The 19,674-nt window shown below is 32.0% G+C and overlaps 2 protein-coding genes and 1 pseudogene across 4 annotated transcripts; 2 read left to right on the top strand and 1 right to left on the bottom strand.

Annotated features, from left to right (window-relative positions):
* LOC126691337 (cytochrome P450 93A3-like) overlaps positions 1 to 7,717 on the top strand; it is a 29,178-nt pseudogene extending 21,461 nt beyond the window's left edge.
* On the top strand, positions 1,498 to 6,762 carry LOC126693284 (uncharacterized). Of its 3 annotated transcripts, XR_007645269.1 has the most exons (7): positions 1,498 to 2,445; positions 2,532 to 2,788; positions 3,900 to 4,106; positions 4,344 to 4,481; positions 4,589 to 4,787; positions 6,105 to 6,206; positions 6,309 to 6,762. XR_007645269.1 is itself a non-coding variant. In XM_050389200.1 (6 exons), the coding sequence occupies exons 3-6, from the start codon at positions 4,098 to 4,100 to the stop codon at positions 6,588 to 6,590; spliced, it is 531 nt and encodes a 176-aa protein (XP_050245157.1). In that variant the 5' UTR covers positions 1,502 to 2,445; positions 2,532 to 2,788; positions 3,900 to 4,097; the 3' UTR covers positions 6,591 to 6,762. The 3 variants fall into 3 exon arrangements, 2 of the variants coding, with proteins under 2 accessions (XP_050245157.1, XP_050245158.1); XM_050389200.1 differs by lacking the exon at positions 4,589 to 4,787 and having other exon boundaries at positions 1,502 to 2,445; XM_050389201.1 differs by lacking the exons at positions 1,498 to 2,445; positions 4,589 to 4,787 and having other exon boundaries at positions 2,464 to 2,788.
* Positions 7,718 to 10,592: 2,875 nt separating the features above from the next.
* LOC126693283 (3,9-dihydroxypterocarpan 6A-monooxygenase-like) lies at positions 10,593 to 12,740 on the bottom strand. The gene is made up of 2 exons (XM_050389199.1): positions 11,816 to 12,740; positions 10,593 to 11,588 (listed from the first exon to the last, which is right to left on the bottom strand). Exons 1-2 carry the CDS (start codon positions 12,710 to 12,712, stop codon positions 10,950 to 10,952), a joined length of 1,536 nt encoding a protein of 511 aa, XP_050245156.1. The 5' UTR covers positions 12,713 to 12,740; the 3' UTR covers positions 10,593 to 10,949.
* Between the last annotated feature and the right edge of the window lie 6,934 nt (positions 12,741 to 19,674).

Here is a 19,674-nt window from a genome sequence, read left to right as displayed (position 1 = left end):
AATTAACGCTTGCTATTTTAGTCTTTTCCGTCATTCAACTAACAGAAAAAGCTGATGTGGCAAACGGCACATTAAAATAATAATTAAAAAATCTATTTTGACATTAAAAAATGCCACATCAGCATCTAAATTAATTTTAATTAAATAAAAAAATTAAAAACAAAAAATTATAGATCTAAGAACACAAGAACTTGTTCTTCAATGTTCTTCTTAAATCAAGAAATAAACCCAACAACGACATCAAACCCAGAATTAAAGAGCAAATCCAGAGTCAAAGAGCATGAACATCAAAGAACATGAACATCAAACCAACAAGAAAAAAAAAAAAAAACATGAACATCACCAAATCAAAGAGCATCAACAAGAGCAAACACAGGAAAACCCACACGAAACAACACCCAAACCAAACCATCCAAAGAATAGAAACCCAACAAAGCATCCAACTCATCCACTCCAAAACCAAACCATAATCAAAGAAATTTCAAATACCACAACAAGTTAATAACTTAAAAAACAAAAAGAAATTTCAAAATGCGAAATCCCAACCAACGAACCCAGTTGAACCCAGCACCCACCAACAAGCTCTGAGATTCCTATCGAAAAAGCTACGTCGCTCTGGCCAGATTTCGGTATCAAGAAGACCGATAATGAAATCAGAGCTGTAATCGGAATCGGACCAGAGACCGCGCTGGTTCCTGAGGTCGAGAAACTGAGGAGACTGAGTGGTGTGAAGCTCGCGACGGCGGGCCTTGAACACGGCGAGGACTGAGGGGTTTTCGCCGACCGTATCGGCTTCGCTTTGCGTGAGAGAGGCGGAGAAGCCATCTCTTTCTCTAAACCTAGATCTGATCAAACCCAGTCAAACCCACCAACGATCACCGATCAAAACCGAAGAGAAAGGCCAGATCCTAGCAAACCCAGTTGAACCCAGCACCCACCATCGCGATCCCGATAAGATGGCTTCTAATCCCAATGAGATGGCTTTCGATCCCGATGAGATGGCTGCGGTGTATAGCACGCTCACGACGGTGGAGAATTTGGTGGAGGTGAAGCCTGCGGTTGAAGTGATTTTCTGGTTTTGAACTTTCTGGGCTTATGGCTTAGGGATTTGATGATTTTGCTGGGATTGAAAATGAGGACTGAATTTCTTTTTTGAGCTTATGATTTCTTTTTTGAGCTGAATTTTTTGGGTTTCTTTGTGTGTTTGTTTCTCAAGAAAATTTCTGGGGATGAACCAAGGAACATGAACATGTTCTTCAGAAAAAAATAATGAAAGAAATAAATTTTTTTTAATTTAATTATCTTATTTTATTTTAAAAGAATTTAGAAAAAAAATGAAAAAATATTTTTTTATTATTATTTTATGCTGACTTGGCATTTATTAAATAATAAATAATTTTTTTATTATTATTTTATTCGCCACATCAGCATTTACTGTGTCAATAGTGCACTCCGTTTGCCACATCAGCTTTTTCTGTTAGTTGAGTGACGGAAAGGACTAAAATAACAAGCGTTAATTGGATTAGGGACTAAAAGTGGTAAAATAGAAATGTAGGGACCAAAATAGAAATGACCTCCAAAATATAGGGACAAAAAGAGCATTTACGCCAATAAATTTTGATGGTGAGGAGGAAATGGAGTTTGCTCCTAGAATGTGCATAGGCTAGGAACTCTTGATGCAAATAAATGGTTTAGAATATGGTTTTGGAAATCTTAATGACTTGAGAAAAAAGAAGAAGAAATAGTTGGAAGATGAAGCAAGGCCTCAACCATGGAAGAAGAAAAGTATATTCTTCACATTGCCTTATTGGGAGGATCTTTTATTGCATCACAACATTGATCTTATACATGTAGAGAAAAATGTATGTGACAATGTGATTGTCACGGTATTGAACGTAAAAGTAGGTCTAAGGATAACCCACAGGCACAAAAAGATCTTGAAGAAATGGGTATAAGACATGAACTTCACTTAAAAAACATTGATTCTGACAAGCCAACTATGCCATTAGCTTGCTTCACAATGAAACGTAAAGAGAAGGATGATTTCCTAAGAGTTTTGAAGAGTATTCAAGTACCGAATGGTTATGCCTCAAACATCTCACAATGTATCCAACTTCAAGAGCGTAAGATTACTGATTTGAAGAGTCATGATAGCCATGTACTAATGCAACAATTTCTTCCAATAACGATACGAGGATCTTTGCCAAAGAAGGTTACATCTACTTTGATTGATTTATCTTGCATATTTAGGGAACTATGTTCCAAAACTTTGCAAGTAAAAGAGCTTAAGCAACTTGAGTCTAGAATTGCAGTGACATTGTGCAATCTAGAAAGTATCTTCCCTCCCTCATTCTTTACAAATATGGTCCATTTGGTGACTTATATGGCCATGGAAGCAAAGATAGCTGGACCAATTCATTATTGTTGGATGTACCTCGTTGAAAGGTATGGAAATAATGGTTTAAGTATCAATTTTTATCAACCATTGATTTATTCTTTGTTGATAAATCCCACTATTGGTTTGGAAATAGGTACCTGCTAAGGCTAAATTCATACAATCACAATAAAGCTCATCGAGAAGGCTCCATTGCAGAAGGATACATGGCGGAGGAGTGCTTAACGTTTTGTTCATGGTACTTAGAATCAATTGAAACATTATTTAATCGACCCTTAAGAAATGTTGAAAATGCTAGGGGTGAAACACAAATATCAAGCTTGATAATACATCCTGGATGCAACCTCATCGCTATGTGCTATTTCAATATGATGAAATAACACCATTTCGTATGTAAGTATGATTATGTATATTATGTAAATTACTCAAATTATGAACATTATGTATATCCATGAAATTATTAAACAATTTTTTTGTCTACATATACAAATAACATAGAAAATCAATAAGAGAAAAACATATGAAACAACTATGGAGAAGATTCATTTGGAAAAGTTCATTGATTGACTATGTAAGTGCTCAATTAATTATTGTATTAGTAGAAAGAAAAATTGGAGTATTGAGGTCAAACACTAACATTGTTTCACTCTATTGAAAAACATAGTTTGTGAAAATGGATCATGACACTAAGGAGTGACTTCCTGAAAATGTTCACTGGCTTGCACAAGGTCCAAACCCCGTTGCTAAAAGGTTCAAACTTCATATTGTTAATGGCTATAGATTTTGCACAAAAAAGAATGAAGAGTACAAGAAAAGCCACAATAATGGAGTTCGTGTGATTGTTGAAGGGGGAACTAACTATTATGGGGTTTCGACTGATATTATTGAAATTAACTATTTGATCATATGAAATATGTATTGTTCAAATGTGATTGGGTTAACATTAGACCAAGCAAGGGTTATAAGATTCATGAATTTGGGTTTGTCCTTTTGAATTTCAAACATTTGAGTTGTACTAGTGATCGATCAACTGATGAACCATTCATACTAGCATCCCAAGCTTCACAAGTGTACTATGTGGTTTATAAAAGGCATCTTGATTGTGTGGTTGCTGTTAAAACAAAACCAAGAGACATGTTTGATGACGGTAATGGTGAAGCCAGTGAGGATGATGTTGACACATATTGTGAAAATGAGCCATTTAATGTTCCAATTGAGGACACATTTCAAGAAGCAGCTGAAAATCTCTCTTGGGTTAGACATGATGGGGACGATATATGCGATTTTGAGTCTGATGAGGATGTTTAGTTGTTGAACTAATGTGTAATTTTATAATTTTATAAAGTAATGGGCTCCCATAAATTTTCAACTTAGCTTGTAAACTCTAATTTTTGTTATTACTACTATCTTTGTACTACATTAATTTCTTTTTTAGTGATGCTACTATTTTACTGACATTGGTACTGCTTTTGCATTGTTAATATCTTACTTGAAAATGGAGCAGATATGACTAAGAGGAAAAGATACAATATTGAAGTTGTTGGGGCTAGATCTGGCCATGGTACACCTTGTCAAGTTACATCTAGCTAGGGTACATTTGATCAACGTACAATGCCCCCACAAGAAGGCTTGCAGCAGCTTAATGCTATCATAGGTAATGATGAACTGGATGAAGAAGAATTTGCAGAGGTTCAAGTAGTGAATGTTGAAGGTATTATGACATATAACCGTTAATATAATTGTTTTGATATTTTAGGCATTAAACTTTAAACATTTAATAATTCTTGTTTTTTATATTCTTTACGTAAAAGTTTTTTTTTTTTTTTTTCATTTATTGGTCATAGATGCTTCTAGAATGCGAAGTACATGAGTTATTACTAGTATGGCTAAAGTATTTAATTTGCCTAGCAATTCTAGATTTGTTGTTTGATATACTAATTACCTTCAGCTAGTAGGAAAAGAGGCAAGTTTACTTGCACGGGCTCTAGGTGTAATTGCTAAAATGCCAAATATATGTCCATTGAATTATCTTGATTGGTGTGAGATGCCAAACTATTACAAACAAGAAAGCTGGAATGTCATTCAGGTAATAATATTTTTTTTCCTTACATTTAAACTTTTGTTTGACAATTTTTAATTTTCACTTTGCTTATAAAATACATATTTGAATGAAGTCTAAATTTAAATTTCCAGAAGCTAATAAGGAAGAAATCAAGAAGAAAACTATTAGCTCATTGTCTGTGTGTTCGAGGGGTTTTAAAAATCGCTTGAAACAAAAATGCTACAAGGACAACATGACACCAGCACAAGTAATGGCTAAAGAGTGCATCCTTTGGTCAATCTTGATCAACTTGCAGTTCTTGCGAAATATTGGTGTCCAGATGAAGGAAAGGTATAATAAATTAATTTGTATCATTATTGCAGGGACGGACCTAGTAGGGGGCCCAAAATTTTTTTTTATTAGGTTTATTTTGGCTTTTTAATAGTTGACCCCTCTTTCAAAGCCTTAACCCCATTAGCCCCTCCCCCCCCCCCCCCCCCCCCAGCCAGCCCAGAGCCCAGTTCAACTAAAAACCCATTAAAACCCTTTATAGCCTACGGTTACGTACAAACCAAATTCAAGAAAATAAAAAAGCGAGAGAGACCGAAAGATAGAGGCTGGTGAGAGTAGAGACTAGAGAGTGAGACCAAGGATGTGAAAATAAAAATAATGAAGAAAATGAAGCTAGACAGAGGCACATTGAAAACAAACATATAGAAAGAAAGAAGAAAATGACCAGAGATTCAAAGGTGGGTTTGAAATGGTGAAATAGTAGTGTTTAGCTGAGATAAGAAATGGATATAAAAGAAAAGAGTAGCAAAGTCACGTGGGTAGGAGTGAAAAGGTGAGTTTGGAAAGTTCTAGGAAAGTATGTACTTTACAAATACCCTAAAGATGTTTGCTTATTTATAAAAATACCAAAATTTATGTGTATAATATTTTATAAGAAATCTATTTCTTTTTATCAAGATCTAAAAAATAAATAAAAAAAACTATATATATATATATATATATCTCTTGTGCGTTATTTCAGAACAATGCACCAATATACTCCAAATACTGAAAAATTCAATGGAATGATCTCCGAAACAGAATTCAAAACTTTAGAATATAGTTATAATATATAGAGAGAGAAGGGTCTATAGAGAATATATAATATTGTTTGGTGTTTGTCACTTTGATTGTTTGTTTGTAGTGGGGCAATAGTAGGGAATAGGCGAGAGATAGAGATGCAAAAAAAAAAAAAAAAGTCTATTATTTTTGTTGGTAGATAATTGCATCTTAATATATTAAGAAACAATAATTTTGTATATTTATTTTGGTTGATAGTTTGTTAATACTATATGAATGCTTATTTGAATTTTTTTTTCACTTATAGTTTGGCCCCCCCTAACTTAAAATCCTGGGTCTGTCCTTGCATTATTGTATGCACGAATTTAATACTATTTTTTGATTTTGTGAACATAGAATTTTAGTGATAAAAACAATGACTTTGAAAAAAATTTGGACATGCACATATTGGAGGATCAAAAAGTATTGCTCAATATGTAGATGAATTGGTAGTAACTTGTACATTTATCTAATATGTTCAATTTTTTTATTTTATTTGTTTATTTATTTATTTTTAATAAAGATGTGCTTAGAATGGAAAATTACTACCTTATGTAGGAAATGGAAGAGGGGAATTCACCTACTCGAGAAAAAATGTGTAGAGTTCTTCATTCTAAGAAAGATGGGACACTAGTGAATGTTACAGCTAAGGAGAATATGGTATGTAATATATTTTACATAATATAGTTGAAATTCTCTTTATTACAACTCCATTTTGTGACTTCTAATCCTATATTCTTTTTTTAATAATTCATTTGTTAGGAAAAAATGGATGAATTGATAAGCCAACAACAAACTCCATTGACTTTCACTTCAAGTGTGAGTATTGCTTCGTCTGGGAATGATGTTTTTTCTCAAGTATTAGGCAAGGAGCGAAATGGCCAAATTCATGGTTTAGGATTCGGGCTAACTCCTTCTAAATTTGGTTTGAGTTCTATAACCATTGGTTCAAGTTTTAAGGTGGAATTAGAAGAAGAGAGCTTAAGAGATAAAGAAACAATTTGCAAACTCAAAGAGGAATTAGTGTTTCAAGAGCAAAAATAGTGAGTCAAGAGGAAAAGCTTGCAAGTCAAGAGGAAAAGCTTGTATAGTTTATTGTTGAATTTTACAATGTTATTTGCGCTTTGGATAGATGAAACTTGGTTTATTAAGTTATTTGAACAAATGTGAACACTTATTTCAATTTAATATTTGGAGTATTGTGCTTGAAATTTAATTATTTGATCATGGATGAATATTGGTTTATACAAGAGTATTGTTTTTATAATTACAATTTGAAATTTTTTTGTGTACAACAGCATTTAACAAAATGCTACAATATATGTCTATTGTAGCAGTTTTAAAAATGCTGCAACACACACACACACACACACATATATATATATATATATATATATATATATGTGTGTGTGTGTAATAGTGTTTTTTAAAAACGTTGCAATAGATTATTTATTGCAGCGTTTTTTAGAACCGTTACATTGGATTTTGAATAAATGAATTTAGGATTTATTGAAGCATTTTTTTGACTATTGCAAAGAAGACGCTGCAAAAGTAAAAATGTATTGTGGCATTTCTATTAAACGTTGCAATATGGATATTGCTGCGATTCTGTTGCAGCGGCCAAAAAAGCGTCGCAAGAAAACGTTGCAAAACATTTTGCAGCATTTTTTTGGGAGATCATTTGGCCCAACGGGCTAGTGAAAGAATTAGACATGCCAGACCTCCCTTATTTATGCCTAGTCATTAATTAGGGAAACCTTAATGCTTCACCCTTCAGGACCTTTTATCATCAGGAAATGTGCTGAAGGTTGCAAGGTGAATGGTTCACTTGTTAAGGCCAAATCTAGTGTGCTAATTAACGTCTATGCCATCACGCGAGACCCAAAACTTTGGACTAACCTAGATGAGTTCATACCAAAGAGGTTCTTGGAAAGCTCAAATGAGAAAATTAGTGAGCATCAAATCAGTGCATTCCATTTGGTAGTAGAAGGAGAGGATTCCCTGGGGCATCACTTGCTATGTTGATGATGCACCCAACAGTTGCAGGCTTCGTCCAACGATTAGATTGGAAAGTGAAGGACAGGGAGAATGTTGATTTAAGCCAAGGGTCTTGGTTTGCTACTGAAATGGAAAAACCACTTGTTTGTTACCCCATTACACGCCTTAATTAATCCTATCTAATGGTTATTGGTGTTGGATTAATGGGACTCATGTGTTTAAGGATAATAATGTACATAATGTAAGAGTAGCAATAATGTACATAATGTCCTCAGTGATGCGTGGATACTTTGCAATTTCATTTAAAATAATCGTTATGTTTTGTAATGCCTATATATAATGCTCATTTTGTTTGTATAATATTTATGTTTTTCAACAACATTTTTGAATGCTTTGAAGCTCCGTCTTTGTAATTTATATTTTATATAATTTTTTTTGTCCAAAAATTGGTTTTCTAATATTTAGTGGAATTGCTTTGTTGATCTAGATTCTTTTATACTTGAACTGCCTAGTTTTTTCTTCATTTCCAGGAGACTATAACATATTATAATATTTACTATGAAAAAGCAGACTTATTTTTTAAACTGATTAAATTATTTTGAAATTTATAAATAATAATTTAAAGCATAATATATTTCCATATCCTCAACCTCTTCATTCTCACAACCAAATACCACAACTCTAATCTCAAACATCAATTTCATTTTCTCAACAAAAGGTAATCATTTGTTAATATTATCATAAAAAAAGAACATGAAGTAACAAAGAAAAATTCCCTTAAAAAACTTCCATTTATCAAGATTTAGTTACCTCTAGTTGGACTTCCATATCCTAAACAAAATGAACATGGGTAAAATATTCACCCACACACACTCAACTCTAGCATTGTACAAATGTCACACACTTGTTTATTTATATAAACAACATCCTTGTCGCCAAGGCCAAAAAAGACCGAAAAATCCAATGGAATGCCGTTGTTTAATGCGGTGAGAATCCGGGTACGACAATTGGTATCGTCATATGTGGTGTTGGTGCTACTCAATATGATGTTGGTACCATCCAATGTAATGTAAGCATTGTCACATGTGAGCTGGGTACCATCTATTGTGATACTCATTAACTGAATCCTATATTTATAGACTTATAAACAAGTTCAGCTCACAGGCCTAATTTAAAAGAGAGGATTATTAAAAGAAAAGTAATCCTCTGATTGACTTAGAGCACAAAACCATGATCACTAGTTCTAGTGGCATGTTGTAGTAATTCCTATTTTTCATATGGTTCATCCTTGCTCTCTTTGTACATTCCTTCAAATCACTGCTTTCGTATGTTAGGTCACGTAAGTTACAAGTGACATGCTCCATACAAGTTTATAACCCAATTGATAGTAAGGCACAAAATGAAACATGAGTTACAATTTAGAGTGGTAATCATGCATTTTGAAAGTTCTAGGTGGTAAGTGTAAATGGGGATATAATTTAGGTAGCAAGGTATAATTTCCTCAACAAAGTATTTACAAATAGTAAAAGGAAACTGCATGAAATTTATTTGTGTAGACCTTCTTCCTCAACTGCATAAATTGTTCTTCATTATATTGTCTAGACCATCTTCTTATTTTCCAAATAAACTAAAACCCAACTATAACACAAAATAAAAACAAATTAAAATATGTTTTCCCCCAAGTCAAGTCAATAATAAACACCATTCATTAAGAGCATTCAACATTGTAAATAAAATGATAAAACAAATACATGCATCAAGGAACATAGACGAATTAATTAAGGATAAGATAGTGGGGGTACAAACCTCTAGTAGGAGACCTTTAATGCACTTGATTTAGCACTCTTCTTATGGTCAATTGTCAAGTTGTATTTTTTTCACCATTGAAGACATGTGAATGCCTTTTTTATAGACAATATATTTTGTTTTTGATTCTTCATTGATTTCAAAAGGTTTAATCATAAATACTTAAAATTAAAGTAGATGAATATGTAAAGATAGATTTATATGTAAAGTTAAAACCATCTAAGATGAATATATATAAATATATATATTTATATATTTATTTATATTTGTAATTCATTGGTTTTATTGTTTAGTTATAAACATTTCCATTCATGAATATGTAAAGAAAATATTATATATAATGTTAAAACCGCCCAAGATGACTATGTTTAGACAATATTTTTGTTTTTTTTTTATTATTCATTGAATTTATTGTTTAGTTATAAACATTTCAGCTGAAGTAAATGAATATGTAAATGCAAAGTTATATGTAAAGTAAAAAATGCCCACAATGTATATAAAAAATCAATCTATTTATATATTTAATATTGTCAAAAAATTTAGGTAAAAATTAAATAATAAAAAAAGAATGATAATGTGACTAATGACATGACCGATTAGGTGGCACAATAGGAGCATAGTAATATTAAATATTACAACCATTTTAATATATTATATATAGATGAAATTTTGTCTTCTACCTCTAATACACACCAAACGAATGAGATTTTTATTAAACCCCTTCCAGGGACCAAATCATAAAACTCATGTGATGTTTATCAAATCTCTCCTAGGGATTTCTCACTCCAAAATCAAGGGATTTTCACAAAAATCCTTCTAAGATGAAAATCACAAAAATCCTTCTAAGAGAATTTTCATCAAAAACTCATGAGATTTTTACAAAAACCCTTATGGGAACTCTTTCATCAAAATCATGGGATTTCCATAAAAACCCTTCTAGGAATATTTCATTAAAAACCCATGACAAAATCATGGAATTTTTTCACTAAAAACTCATGAGATTTTTATTAAAACCCTTCTAGAGACTTTTTCATTAAAAACCCATGACATGTTTATCATTAAATAACCCTTTTCAAAAATGTTTTCAAATGATGGTTGGCCCATGGCATACATCCATTAGGCCCTTGTGGGCCATGGTTTTCAGATAATGGTTGGAAACACAAGAACTGAAGTGACAAAAAAATTTTCAAAAAGGAAATTAAAATTGTGTGAATTTTTTAGGAACAATATTTTAGCAAAAGATAAGAGGATAATTGGACTGTCCTTCCATGAAATTATGAAACTTACATTGTTCATCATAAGATTTGGAAATTCAAAATGCAGAACAAATCCATTTTGAATGGTACCATTACTAGGTAGATTATTCTCTCTAACTAGCATTACACACACACACACAAAACTATGCTTTATTGTTATGTGCAGGCCTCGAATCTGGCTTGCTATAACTGAAATACTGATGGCACATTGGAGTATTTGACAGTCAACGACATAACATTTTACTCTCACACGAAGAAACGATTAAAAATCATTATTAAGTGCAGCCTAGGCCTTGCAAACTTGAACCAAATTATTATTAGAAGCTGCATCCACAATTATAAATCAAATTGGTGGAAATTGTTTGAGCCTAGCCACAGGGACACAAACTAGAGGATGAGCCCGAGGAAGGGTTATCCCAGGTCCCTCTTCCATGTCCACAGTACCATCTCCTCCATCCCCAACTTTCCATTCAAAGCACTGAATCATTGCAGCCAGTGTGGTATGAACAACCTTCAATGCTAGCGTTGCACCAGGACAACTTCTTCTTCCACTCCCAAATGGTATAAAATGGAAGTGTTGCCCCCTCACATCCAATTGGCTATTCCCACTACCCTCTTCAATAAGAAACCTCTCCGGTGAGAACTCAAGTGGATTCTCCCAGTGGTTTGAGTCCCTTCCAATAGCCCACACATTTACATAAACCCGGGTTTTTGCTGGAATATCATAGCCAGCAATGTTACAATCTTCAGTACACTCCCTCGCAATTAAGGGGCCAGTTGGGTGAAGCCTCAGTATTTCTTTCACTATAGCCTGCATGTAGGGAAGTTTAACTATATCCGACTCCTCTATAATTTTGTTTTTCCCAATAACCATATCAATCTCCTGCCTTGCTTTAGCCATCACTTTTGGGTGATTAATTAGCTCTGATAGTCCCCATTCTGTTGTCACAGCTGATGTGTCTGTCCCAGCTCCAAACATATTCTGCATCATAGGTGTGTATAAGTGTGCATATTAAATGTTTTTAAATGATGTATTTTTTTTAGAGATAGTTTTAACTTATGAGGAGAAGAGATTTTACTAGTTAAACTAACTCGAACTCATGATTTAACAATTTGTATAAAGGTGAAATAAATTCTTTCAATTTTTAGTGAAATGGAGAAGATAAAGCAAAGAAAATTTTACGATAATGAAAGCAAAGAAAATTTTACCATAATGAAGGCCTTGATGTTTTCTCTGGTCATTCTGATCTCTGAGTTTTCATCTTCGTATATATCAAGTAAAATATCAAGTACATCTTTTATTCCATCACCCATCTCCTTCTTCCTTGCCTCTTCGTGTTCCTTCATTATCTTCTCCATCATAGTGTCATATCTATCGCGAACATCCTTAAGCCTTTTCCCAAATCCTTGCAAATCCAAATTCTTGCAAAACCATATCATTTCCGACACATTACCCTTACCAGCAAGCTCACACATTTCTTTCACTATCTTCCTCACTTTGTCAGCATCGTCTTCATTTTCCGAAAACCTTTTTCTTAGTGCCATCCTTGATATCATGTTATTCGTTAATGTTATAAGCTCTGCTCCTACTTCAACTGCCTCATTGGCCTTCGCTTTTTTATATAATAGATGCAGAAACCGCTTTAGTTCGTCACACCTGACCGGTAAGTGATGCTCAAGTGTTTGACCGCCTAGAAGTTCGGTCATGCAAAGCTTTTTCATGAACTTCCAGTGGGGTCCATAGGGTGCCAAAGCGAAATCCGCTGTGCCATATGAAAGGTAGTCTGCGTTAGACATTTTGGGGCGGTCCAAGAAACTAGTTTCATAGGTTTTTAGGAATTCTCTTGCTATTTCCGGCGAGGAAACAATCACACAACGTTTGGAGCCAAAGAGTAGGTATATTAAAGGTCCATATTGGTTCGAAAGCTTGTGAAAAGCTTGGTGAGGGATTCGGTTAAGGAGGTGGAGGTGTCCAATGATCGGTAGCGCTCGTGGGCTCGGTGGAAGGCGAACTTTGGTCTTAGTTTTGGTAAGGAAGGTTCCGACCAAAATGATAGAGGCTAGCCAGATAAGGAGAAGTATAAGATTTTCTTGCAAATCAGCCATGGTTTGAAAATTTGCTTGTGTTAAATCTGGCTTAAAGGTTCTTATTTATAATAGAAAAGATAGAAGGTTTCTTTTTTCTACTTAATTTTTAAGTTAATTTTTGTTGCACACACTAAATCATACATCATTATACACATAATAACTAAAGTTGTATTTTCAAAACACGAATTCAGTTATAATTATAAAATTGTGAAATTGTGTTTTTAAAACACATTTTTATAAATTTAACTAAGTTTTGTGTTTCGTACACATATTATGTAACTATCACAACTTTAATTATTAATTAATACTATGGGGTTGAAGGGCTCTTCAAATTCTTAGCACGTCGGGTCATGCATCATTCTAACGATCATGTAGCAATTGTTCTTGGCTAAGAAGTATTGGTTGTATAGAAATAGGTATGGTATGATACAAGATATGACAATTCTTAAAATCTAGGATAAGATATAATGGTGATACATATATTAATTAATTATTAAAAATATTTTTATTTATATCCTCAAGCATTTATTTTTCATATATTGTTAAGGATATATCAATTTAAGGGCAATAATAGATAATAAAGTGAATTCATAATAACCTTAAAATGATGTTTAGAAAGATTCTAAAAAAAAAAAAAAGTTTAGAATATAAATCAAGATCCGAAAGAGTAAATAAAAGATAACTAAATAAGTGTTTAACATTGAAATAAATATATGAAAAATATAAATAAAAATCTTCACAAGTTTGGGATATTTGTCAATATTGTGGGGTTAGGTTTCAACCATATTAGAGCCGCATCACAATTGTGTCCCGGACATATCGGTCTTTTTTTTTTTTTTTCAAAAAAAAGAAAGAAAAAAGGAGAGGATAAAACACGCATGCATTAGTATGTTAGAGGTACCTAGTGTGGATATGTATCAAACATGAGTATTTTAGCAAAATTGGAGTATCTGTGCTTCCTAGGTGCTTGGTGCAATAAAAATGGGCTTCAATTGACTATGGGAATGAACTTCCATTGACAAATGCACAAAACACATTTAATTAAATATATCTTACATATTTATGTGTTAATTTTCTATTACAAAAATAACAAATATTATTTTATGGTTAAGATGAAATTACACATATTATCATGCTAGTGTTTTTTTTTTTTTTTTTTTTTTTTGAGAAGAAATTATCATGCTAGTTTATAAATAGTTTGTAGCAACATTAAAATATTTTAAATATTTTTTGATTTATTTATTTATTTATTATATGATTGATAGGACATTAATAACATATTTTGTCACGTGAGTTTGTAAATATTTGGTATAAATTTTAACATTTTCTACGATTCTATATCATGTAACACATGTACAACATCTAGGATACATCTTAATATGAAATAATAAGTGACAAGAAGTCAAGTGATATGTCCCATGCATGTAAAATATGTATAATTCATGACATCATGTCTTAAAACGATGTTAATCTGACTCATTCATGGAAGTCATGTTCTCACGATGAGAAGTGTTTTAAAGTTAAAGTCATCACATCTTATGTACCAAACAATCCTACTACTCTTTAATATTATTTATTTGCCTACTATAGAAATCTTTCCAGTTCGTTTAACCATTATAGTTTTGAGTAGTTTCTCTGATACACATTATATTGCTCACTATTGGGAGTGTGGGACGTTAATTACATGATGCACAGGATAAATATATGTAAATATATATATATATATATATATTTATATATATATAATTGAACGCTAATCAAATACTCGTATTATTTTTTTATTACCATAAAAAAAAAATACTCGTATGATTAGTACAATGTAGATTAGTTTACGCAACTTTTTAAAGGCCTCTATTTCATTTATCTCTTGTACACTTTGTCTTTCTTAAATTATCAAATACTCGTAAGAACCTACTCGCTTTGACTAAACCTATGAAAGGCAGGTATGTAGCTCACAGCTTTACTAAGGGATTTGTAAATATTTGGTGAATTGTTTCAGTTGTGATACATATATAGCTTTCCATTTGTTTTCTTGAGTTGTTGTCTTGTATAGATTTTTGGGCAGAAGTGTACAAGAATATTATTTTATGTTAGAAATACTAAATGAGTGTATTTTTTTGTATTTCTCAATTAATAAAATATAAAGAAGTGTCTTTATATAGGAGGTAGAAGTGTACAAATACAACCATACAAGAATGTGTGCTAAGTAAGACAAGTAAAGTATGCATAAACCCTAAAAGCCTATTGACCGTCAACAACTCCTCTCAAACTCAAGGTGGGTAGGAGAACTTCTAACTTCAGTGATTCAACTTGAAGGAACTCTGACGGCGGTAGAGCAGTTGGGAGAGGACCCTCAAAGGGCTTACTAATCGGAGAAAATGGAGGCAGCGAAGTATACCGAAAAAAATAAGACACCAAAAGGTTAGAGCAATGATTCTGTTATTATGTTAGAATACTAAATGAGTGTATTATATTTCTCAAGTAATAAAATATACAAGAGTGGGCATGTACGGTATAAGTATGTGTGTTGTACAAGATGTGTAATAAGCAAGACAATTAAAGTAAACCTAAAACCCACAAGCGTATTAGAAGTCAGCATTTTCCATTTAGTTTTTATAATGAAATAGTAGTGCATATCTGGTAACTTTTCCTACAATTTTTCCGGTTAAACCCTATCTGATCTCTCCATTGTGTTAACATATTGATGCGACTTACGCATAAGAAAATTTGATATATGTCACCGTTTCTCCATTTCGAAGGGAAGGGACAAATAGTATGATAACATTTAAGACAATTTTCGATTTGGACTTCTTATAATTATTAGAACTTTATTATCACTAAATATATTTTTAGAAAAAAAAAAATCAATTCATAAACTAATGGACGTATCAGAAACACCCCCTCAAAAAAAAGGGTGAAAGTAATGGATACCTAACCTATCTGTTGAGTGTTGAAAATCCTATACATAAAATATTTTCTATAGCTTCATAGTTTGATGATGAAATCATTGATGATGATTATTGCTATTGTTTTTGTCCTCGCAAATGAATGAGATGATTGCGATACGTATAACGTAGAGCATGCATGCCAGTAGCCACTTGCAGTGGTCCTTAGGAAATAACCTAATCAAAAAAATATTATAGGAAATAACTAATCTATAACCCCTGTTGTCATGTAGCTCTTGTTACAATAAAAGAAACTAAAATAAAGAAGAAGATTGAGATAAGATGCAATTTTTGTGTTATATATACTACGTGTAATCTCATTTATATGCATCAATACACTTTAAAATATACAATCAAATACATTTTATAATTCCTACACAAGTTAAATATGTTCATTATAATATTTTTTTTAACTGTTAAAAAGCCCAGTAAGAATATTCATTAGTAGAAAATGCAAATTGTTTATGCTTGTATATTTTATTCTAGGAAAAGAAATATTATTTTACTTCTTAACTTAAATTTTTTTTTATTATGATACAATAATTACAATTTAATTTTTTTTAGAAAGATTTTATTCTTGAATTATAATTAATACTCACCCTTTCAATTGATAATTACAATTTTTTTTTTTTAAAGTAGTCGTCTAGATGTCTTAAAATAAATAAAAATTTTAAAACTAAAAATTCAATATGCTATAGAATTCCTATATTTAAAAAAGTAATAATTCTTATATTAATTGGTATCACGTTTAATATAAAACTGATAAAATTCTCGATTATTGCAGTGAGTGATAAATAATTGCACCAAAAATTAAGAAATTGATTTGACACATGGCACAAAATTAAACTTCAATTTTGGAATCTAATTAGATTTTTTGTTTCTCTCTCTCTCTCTCTCTCTCTCTCTCTCTCTCTCTCTCTCTCTCTATATATATATATATATATATATATATATATATATTTATATATGGATGATGCTAGCAATGGTGACATCGAATGACGTTAGCAGGGAGTAGTGTGGTACGTGTACACAGAAGGGCCAAAACTTTTGACAATGCTTTGATACTATGTTAGAAATACTGAATGATTGTATTGTATTACTTAATTAATAACATATATGATAGTGCATTTATATAGGAAGCAAGTGTATGTGCTGTACAAGTATGTGTATTAAGCAAGACAAATAGAGTGAGCCTAAATCCCACAAGCCTATTACATGTTAACTGCCTCCCTTAACAGCGATTGACCATGATCCATGACAACATGAGTCAATGGATCACAAAGCAAAGATTAAAACCTAATTAGAGTATGCCTGCTCTGATACCACTTGTTGGGTTATAGATTGATCACAATTAATTAATTCAATTATCCAAATTGAATACTTAGGTCAAATTACATGCAATATCATGGAGGTACGAAAAAATCACCAAATAATCTAGCGTGCAACAAAAAGTAAATTGATACGGTGATTTATTTATTAATGGGGAAAACCTCTCACAAGACAAAAACCCCACTGGGTGATTTTTAGGTTACCACTTCCAAGAATTACTAATCAAAATCAAAAGATTACAAGTACAAGGAATTTTACATCCCAAACCTGGTCTATCCCAAAGTACCTACCTACAGTAGAATCTTTAAGCTAATCCTCAATTAGTCTTAATTTTGTAGAAATTTCTTTCCTTTGAACAAATCTTAGTACGTGACTAACTCCCAACAACTTGAAACTTGTTATTGGATGCAAAGTTCTTTAATACAATTGAAGAGAAGGAAGCACTTGGTCACTAAACTCTAAGACGCATAAGAATGCAGTAGCTTCACACAAGTGTATAGATTCTCTATTTGAGTCTCTTTGTATGATGACAGCTATAAAATAATCATTTTATATCATCTAGAGTTTAGTGGATGAAACCCTAGAAGTCCAAGTCATCATGGGTCGAAAATCTAATCTAGAATTTTTGACTCTGCAAAGCTCGATAAATCGAGTAGTATCAAGCTTGTACTGAGGTTCATTAAATCTCAATAGCAGCTTGTATCGAGCTTGTGTCGAGTTTGTGTCGAGGTTCACTTTTTCTGCTTTTCACACTTGTTTCTTTGTGCAATCTTTATATCTTCAATAATACCACTTGTTTTGTTTGTAAGACATACTTTATGATATTCTAGAATCCACATAAAACTATCCAAATACAAGTAAAATATATTTTGTCAAAAGAAATGCCAACTAATGAAAAATATGACCCTACTGTTTGGCTTAAACAATATTACTCTTTTGTCTTTCCCAAAGTAAACTCTTACATTGAATAAATAAAGTTCTCTCTATCGTTTTCACTTAATAAAAACTTGCCCTTTTCTTCTTCTTTTTTGCTTGGTAAGTGCGGGGGATAGAACCCCCAAGCTAAAGGTTACAACGGAATCGGGTGCCACTAGGCTACAAGGCCATTGGCAAACATTTGTCCTTTTAATTGAATTTGCTTTAACTAAATTATATTTCTAATCATGTCTTCATAAAGAAAGAATGCTTAAATTATTTTTAAAAAATACTCCCTGTATACATTATTTTTCATAAATAGGTAAACATGGTTGGATATTACTTTCAGGTAGTTTAGGCTCTCACTCTTACATTGACCGCCAAATGAAAACTACCCTTCTATATCACGATGGTGACCTGAGCTTCAATAATTCATAAGGACCACTCCATTTCTTTATAGCTAAAAAATTTACTACTAAATAATGCGTAAGGACCACCACATATAAGAATAGGAATAAATCTATCTATACTATATACTGTTTTTTAATTAGAGAAATCTGTACGGTTGAGGACCACACCATGTTGGTCCAAGGTTTTATGGATAAATTATCCACGCGGACCATGCCATAGACAAAGATGCAACATATTTCAATCTATAAATAATCTTGTTTCTGCTTTCAAAAAAAAAAAATTCTTGTTTCTGTTTTCCGTGACAAACTTAGGGTTTAGTTGTATTAGCGAATCCACTTTAAAGAATATACAAGGAGCCTCCTTGTTTGTCATTAATTATATGGTGCAAATACGGAAACAAGATTTCAGTTTCCAGTTAATTTGATGAGTGATGATCCATACAAGTCTCTTTGTGGCTTACCGAGCTAGATCGACACGTCTCCAGTAAATACGACAATTTTGAACGTTGAAAATCGAAATACGAATGATGTAGCTTCGAAACATATTATAACATAAGTGACACTGATAAATCATATATCTTTTACCTAACCGTACCATGATTGACATTTAAATATGTCATAAGGAGAAAGAAAGGAAGAAAAGTTCAAAACAGGTTTCTTACTTTTTTTTTTTTTAGTACAAAATCAAATCAACTGATGTGTATCTTAAATTTAGAAATCTCATCTGTACGATTGATTTTGAATTGAAATTATAAACAAGATCTGTATATATTTATATTTTACCTTACAATGTAAAAGAAAGAATTCCGTTATAAATAAGAACACAGACTCAGGATTTGAAGTTACAAGGCTGGAGTATAAACAACAACAACATCGAAAAAACTTATAACATAAGTGACACTGATAAATCATATATATCCTTTCCCTAACTGTACCATAATTGACATTTAAAAATGTCATAAGGAGAAAGAAAGGAAGAAAAGTTCAAACAGGTTTCTTACTTTTTTTTTTTTAAGTACAAAATCAAATCAACTGACGTATATCTTAAATTTAGAAATCTCATCTGTACGATTGATTTTGAATTGAAATTATAAACAAGATCTTTATATATTTATATTTTACCGTACAATGTAAAAGAAAGAATTTCGTTATAAACAAGAACATAGACTCAGGATTTGAAGTTACAAGGGTTGGAGTATAAACAACAACAACAACGACGACGAAAAAACTTATAACATAAGTGACACTGATAAATCATATATCCTTTCCCTAACCGTACCATGATTGACATTTAAAAATGTCATAAGGAGAAAGAAAGGAAAAAAAGTTCAAACAGGTTTCTTACTTTTTTTTTTAAGTACAAAATCAAATCAACTGACGT

The sequence above is a fragment of the Quercus robur genome, chromosome 7 (assembly GCF_932294415.1).
Source record: "Quercus robur chromosome 7, dhQueRobu3.1, whole genome shotgun sequence".
In the NCBI taxonomy this organism is placed as follows: Eukaryota; Viridiplantae; Streptophyta; class Magnoliopsida; order Fagales; family Fagaceae; genus Quercus; species Quercus robur.
The sequence above is the reverse complement of the archived record's forward strand: the minus strand, read 5'-3'. Positions and strand labels throughout refer to the sequence as shown.